Below are 6026 nucleotides of genomic sequence, written 5' to 3' on the forward strand. Positions count from 1 at the left end.
CCATGAAGTATTGCTGCGCTTTTTGCTAGTAGTAACAGCAGGAGCGGCAAACTTCAAGGACTTTTGAACTGCACAGGGCTGCTGCTGTACGGCGCACTCCCGAGCAGGTTAACACTAATCCGTGTATCTACGAGGGTTTGGAGGAGCAGGTGAACTGCCTCGGGGATGACATAGCGGCGAAAAATGCCCAGGCCCGCAGTCAACGTTAAAGTATTTTTACGTTGACGACGGATGATTCGGTTTCCCCGCGACGCATTTTTAGTGAATGAAGCAGCCCCAGGCTGGCAGATATTTTCAGTGCGGTTGTTGAGGTTTTTATCTTTTCTGCGTCAGGGAGTTCCCTGCTTAGACTTGCCCATGTTAAAGGGGGTGCTCCACATTCACATTCAGGCCAAGTCGATACGTTTCCAGAAAGCTTTTACTTGCAACTATGACGGTAAGCGCTAGAGACAACGCAATTCAAGGAAGTGCTCCATATTCGAAGATGCTGCAGCAAGCATGAGACATAATGAAATAAGTTCATTTATAACTGTTTGCATAGCTTTAATTGGAAAAGGCTCCTCTAGACAGCAAACTTTCTCTGTTTAGTTAATACGATCTTCAGCGCGTCACCGATACCGTCATCGCACCTTGCACAACATTGGTCAAGAGGCAGTTGGCGACCGTTCTATTTGGAAATCGCGCTCACGAACGACAGATATGAACGATTCAACAGTTATATTTTGATTGGCCTGATCGTCGCATGGCCAATGGAATGGCAAGATTTCAATGACGATATCATGGCATTGTGAATCCCTGGGTGAACTTGGAATAGTCGGCACAAAAAGTCTGCACAATTTCGTTGGCGTGTAGCTAAAAAGTTATAGGAATTTAGGTCTTAAGAAGGGCAGGGCTGTGGGCTGCACCGAATTATCTTCAAGATGGTTATTTTAGTTCAAAACCAGTGTGGAGCACACAACAAATGTGGAGCACTCCCTTTAACATTTCACAAGGAGTGAAGGATACTCCCTTAACCCCATGCTCATCCGAAACTAAGACGCTTCGAACTCATCAGCGGCGATCATTCAGGTCATGGCGATCCCACCAGACGACATGGAAATATTCTGGTGTCAAGAAGGAGCTCGCGCTCCACCTCCGGTTGTAAGGATTCCCGCAGCGTCGATGCCAGACGCTGACCGCGGGCCCCTGCGGTCCATCCTCTGAACGCGCCGCTGCCGGCGCCCGCTGCTCCCTGGCGGCTTGTTCCGCTCGTGCAGCATTCACGAGCGGTTCGCAACGCCCGCCGCTGGCGTCAGGTCCACCGGCCCAGTTTGACTCGCTGCCGTTAGATTATTCAGCGCCGCGTGCAGCAGGGAGGGGCGATCGTGTCGACACCCCACGCGCCATCGGAGCCCTTGTTAGGCTGGCTCACAATGCCATTGAAACCTCTAAATATCAAGACTGGCAATTCGATCTGAAGATCATGGGTTGGGAATGAAACGCTTACAGGTGCGTTGACGCACATGCAACAATGCTTATATGTGACTCATTTTGAGCCCATGACATATTTTTGCGACTTAAATCAGCGGAACCAAAGGGCACAAAAGGTCAACTGCGGTCGCTGTGGAGACCTCGGAGACTTCTTTTTTCAATTACGTGCCACGAACCCCACGCTCACCCACGGACGCAGTCTAGCCAGGCCAGTCCGATCCGGTCTGGACCGTTCTGCACAGTCCAGACCGGCCTGAACCGGTCTGGACAGCCCTGACCGGTCTGGACTAGTCATAACAGCCCGGACCGGTTTGGGTAGTCTGGTCCAGTCTGATAAATCTGGATCGGTCTGGTCAGCCTGGACCGGTCCTGTCAGTCTGGACCGGTCCGGTCAGTCCGGACCGGTCCGGTCAGTCTGGACTGGCCTGGACCCGTCTGGACAGACCGGTCCGGTCTGGACAGTCTGGACCAGTCTCGTCAGTCTGGACCAGTTTGGTTAGTCTGAACCGGTCTGGACCGGTCCGGTCAATCTGGACCTGTCTGGACCGGTTAGGACAGTGGACATCAGTGGCGGGTTGGTTCTTCCCTCCGGCTTGGGTCTTGGGTAGCGCGGCGGCACTGGAGCTGTTCTAGGAGTGCGTGCTGGGTCCAGCAACGCCGCACACCGATAAAGAGCGTGGGGTTCAGCAGGGAACAACCCAGGGGGCTGCAAAGAATGTAAAACATTAGGGCACGCATCTGGTTAACTTGGACTAGGTACACATTTACCTCAAGCAGCGATACTTGATGTTCTGATGCTGCTATAGTGTGCTTAACATTATTTTTAGCTGTACTCCTCGTCTTTTCACATTGCATTCTTTCCATCGAGACCGTTTTTCTGGGTAGATTCCATTAACCAGCTCTTCCTGATGCGTTTGTACTCTCACCGTTTTACCCGCTCTGATACTGGAGACGTTTCATTCGAGCTGATTTCACATATGATCTCTGCCGGACATCCTAGGACTCAAAGCAGAAGCGTTGCGTCCACCCTAGCGCCCGTCTCTGGCACAAAGCGCCGGATCCATCTTGATCGAACGGCTGGCGAGAGCAACCATGCGATCCCGTTCCATCTCCGGCCGCCCCCCCCCCCCTCCCCCTCCTCTCCCTCGACCACTCTGAGCCGGCCTCTGGACCAGCCCCGCCACCGGTGCCTGCTCCAGTTTTCCTGTTGCGGCTACTGCGGCCGCCGCCGCCGCCGCCGCGCCTGCTCCATTCAGGTTAAAAATCAATACACCGGCCGGCCGCCCAGGAGCAGAGAGAGAGAGAGAGAGGGAGAGGGAGGAGAGCAATGACGTCACCCGAGCTTACCTGGCACGATGACGTCATACCGGCCTCCCGGGAGAGTGCTGCGGAAAGCCGAGCTGGACGCATTGTCAGGGGGGCTGAGCAACAGACAGCGCAATTGGTGCGCACGTTCGAGGGCTTTGGTGCAGTATTGGTGATGCAACGACCACGCGCTGGCTGTGTGGGTCGTTTTCATACATACATTTGTGCTGGCGTGCATATCACATATCACGCATAACGTACTTAAAAGCTACTTGGATGTCCCAGTACATAAATCACGGTGTTGCTTGCACCCGAAAACACTAACAGCGATAACTGTGGATTGTTAAGGAAAATATTATATTACTGGGTGATCCAGCATTTCAGTTGCCAGAAATGAGTCTCTCAACTACTTTCATAAAAGGCCGCGCTCCACCCCGTTGGTTCGTGTTTCTTAACGTTACAATAACTTTCCTAGATATGAACAAGAACGATGAAATACAAATAACTTATATAGAATACCTAGAATAACTAACCTAGATATACCTATATAGAACCTAGAATAACTAAACGCAAGGCACGTTCAGTTTTTTGACTGTATGAATGCGCATGCTGGTAATAGATGACATTTCATAAACGTGGAGGAACTGGTTAAACCAAAACATCAAGCTGTCCCAGTGGCATATGAGATTCTTCGATGTATCCAGCAGGGCTCATCGTATCGGTGGACAATGTTAAAACCAAAGGATTTGAAAAACGAAATGCTCCGAATATACCGGAAGAACTTGAGCCACGCCGCACGTACAAAAACTTCCAGGTGTCCACAGGATGTTCCACCGTTATCGAACTGTGTGATTAAACGAATAAGAGTACTGGACATTTCTTTATTTCCGTGAGGCAAGCTTGCCCAAAGCTCGGAAGCCTTAAGTTGACTGTCCATCCAGACGTGACAGCAGTCAGCGCTCACCATCCAATTAGTCGCGCCGTAAGCCAGTGGCCTTCCCCCCCCCCCCCCCCAATCGCAGTACCAGGCACAGGCGCTCGCGGCAGCGCCGGTGCGGGCAGGCGCGGCTCTGACACTGCATTATGCACAGCCCCAAGTGGAGCAGCGCTGGTAGCACGCGCCTGGCCGGTTGTGACGCTCCAAATGTCGCGCCATCAGCCAAGCCCAGTTATCAGGCGTCGTCAGAATAACGTACATTGAACCTCTGTCGTCGGGGGTGGGCGTGGCGTCTCATTGCGAACTGCCCACATGCGCCGTGGGATGGTCGCCAGGTGCGGTGAAACGTGCCAACTCAACTAAGGTCGGCGACAAAGATGTATATTTTCACGCGACGTCTGGTGCCAAAATGCCTTTGATAGAAAATTATGGTGACGACCACGACAAAATAGCGCGGCGCACCCTGCAGAACTTAATATAAGGCCTTCATATATATATATATATATATATATATATATATATATATATATATATATACATAGTATGTTTCCATGGCAATGCATTTCATCACACAACGCAAGCAAACCTTTTCGTAAATACCTTTTCCGTATCCTACAGTACCATGGTACTTTTTTTAGTTTCATTCCAACCCGACGACAAAAATATACTGTGATTTTTAGTTGGTCACTCGACTCGACAAATCAATGTATTTCCTATGGGCCGGCTGGTCGGCCAATTCACTGCTTTACCAGCTGACTCTCAGTGTCCCAAACTAGATAGTATAAAATGCGAAAACAATCTAGATGTAGGAATTCATCTGGGCACAAGGGGCTGTTTTAATAGCTGCGATGTGAATGATATGAGGTGGGCGGTGACGTTCAACGTGCCGCGACTTTGCAAGCGGCATTCGCATTGCAGTGTCATGAATACCTATCTAGGGTTTAATTGTCGGACCTTGTGTACTTCGTTGGCAGTACCGCGATTCAGCACCCTGTCCTCAGCGACGAGAGACATCGGTAGTTCAGAGTAAGTCGGCGAGATGATCCCATCAAGGCAGAAACTGACCTGTGATCATGCAGACTGCCTTTTGCAAGACGCTAGAAAGGATGCTAGAAAGGATGTTGACTTACTGCAGCACGCACAAGGGACCAGCCTTCCTCCCTTGGAAAATAACCGTGGGCTCGATGTTGAAGTCTGATGGCAGCTATAATTGAGGGTAATAACAGGAGGTGAGAATAGGCTCAGGTGCCAATTTATGCTATTTTTCCTGCTGTCCTGTTTGAGAATGGCTACCAGTCACTTAGATCAACGAATCAGGAGTGTACCTAGTTGCATATCCAGTTGAGGGCTCCAACCACATTCCTTTAGTTTGTGAAGAGGTGTGACATTCAGGGAAACATCCATATCTTGGGAGTTGATTGCATGATTTTTCACTCCTCTCTCAACCTGTTTCAAAAGCCATGCCCCTGCTCAATATGCAGTTATTTCATTAATGCTTTGTCAGCATTTAAGCAATTATTCAGAGCTTAACCTTTTTGCTGAGATGAATCTTGGCTGCTAGAAATGTATATGATAGCCAATGATGTAGTGAAGGGGAAAGCCAGCTGTGGTATTCTCATCTCTTGTCAAGGAGTGTAAAAATCCTCACTACTCCGAAGTCAGAAATAGTTTTTGGTGTCAATTTTGTTTTTGATGCTATCGTCAAAGGAACTTGGGCTGGGAGGGGAGCGTCGCATCACCCTCTCCCCTCCTGGCAGGACGAATATGTTGTTCAAAAATAAGTAGTAACAAAAATAAAAAACATTGACTTATATTTGGTGTTTTACTCCCTCGACAACCATCCACAAGGTGGCTTTTCAGGTTTTGGTTCGTTACAACGTTTGCTAGCTTCACGTCTTACATCACGCACGCACAACAGCAACATATTACAAAAACACAAAACATATCATAGCAGGCGATGCTACAAAATGTACTATGAAACACGATACTACGACTAAGACTATAAAATATGATAAGAAGACTTAGACTATAAAATATGCTAATAAGAATGCGGTGCGAAAAAATACGGTACGATAAGTGCGATACGATAAAATACAATACGAGCACACAGGTGACCAGCAAAGGTTTAAAACTAACGTGCGTAGCCTCAACATTTGTGTTTTGAAATACTAGTTTTTAATCCCTCAAAATTCAGAGATAAAGGCGTAGTGGTGGTCGGGGGCAGACAGTTCCAAGCTGCCGCGGCACGATAAGGAAAGGCTCGCTTGATGGCTTCCAATAGGCACCTGGCAGGTGGAGAGACGTTTTTTAAGAT

General features: G+C 49.1%; 1 protein-coding gene across 1 annotated transcript in view; it reads left to right on the forward strand.

The window, feature by feature from the left end:
• The first annotated feature begins 430 nt into the window (after positions 1 to 430).
• The window catches only part of LOC119090085 (histone H3.3-like), a 10573-nt gene continuing 4977 nt past the window's right edge, over positions 431 to 6026 (forward strand). The window contains exons 1-3 of the mRNA XM_037212879.1: positions 431 to 436; positions 1866 to 1879; positions 2646 to 2656. Of these exons, the coding sequence (XP_037068774.1) occupies positions 431 to 436; positions 1866 to 1879; positions 2646 to 2656 (31 nt within the window). The remainder of the gene's footprint in view (positions 437 to 1865; positions 1880 to 2645; positions 2657 to 6026) is intronic.

The sequence above is a fragment of the Pollicipes pollicipes genome, unplaced genomic scaffold, assembly GCF_011947565.3.
Source record: "Pollicipes pollicipes isolate AB1234 unplaced genomic scaffold, Ppol_2.1 Scaffold_3087;HRSCAF=3621_pilon_pilon_pilon, whole genome shotgun sequence".
Taxonomy (NCBI): domain Eukaryota; kingdom Metazoa; phylum Arthropoda; class Thecostraca; order Pollicipedomorpha; family Pollicipedidae; genus Pollicipes; species Pollicipes pollicipes.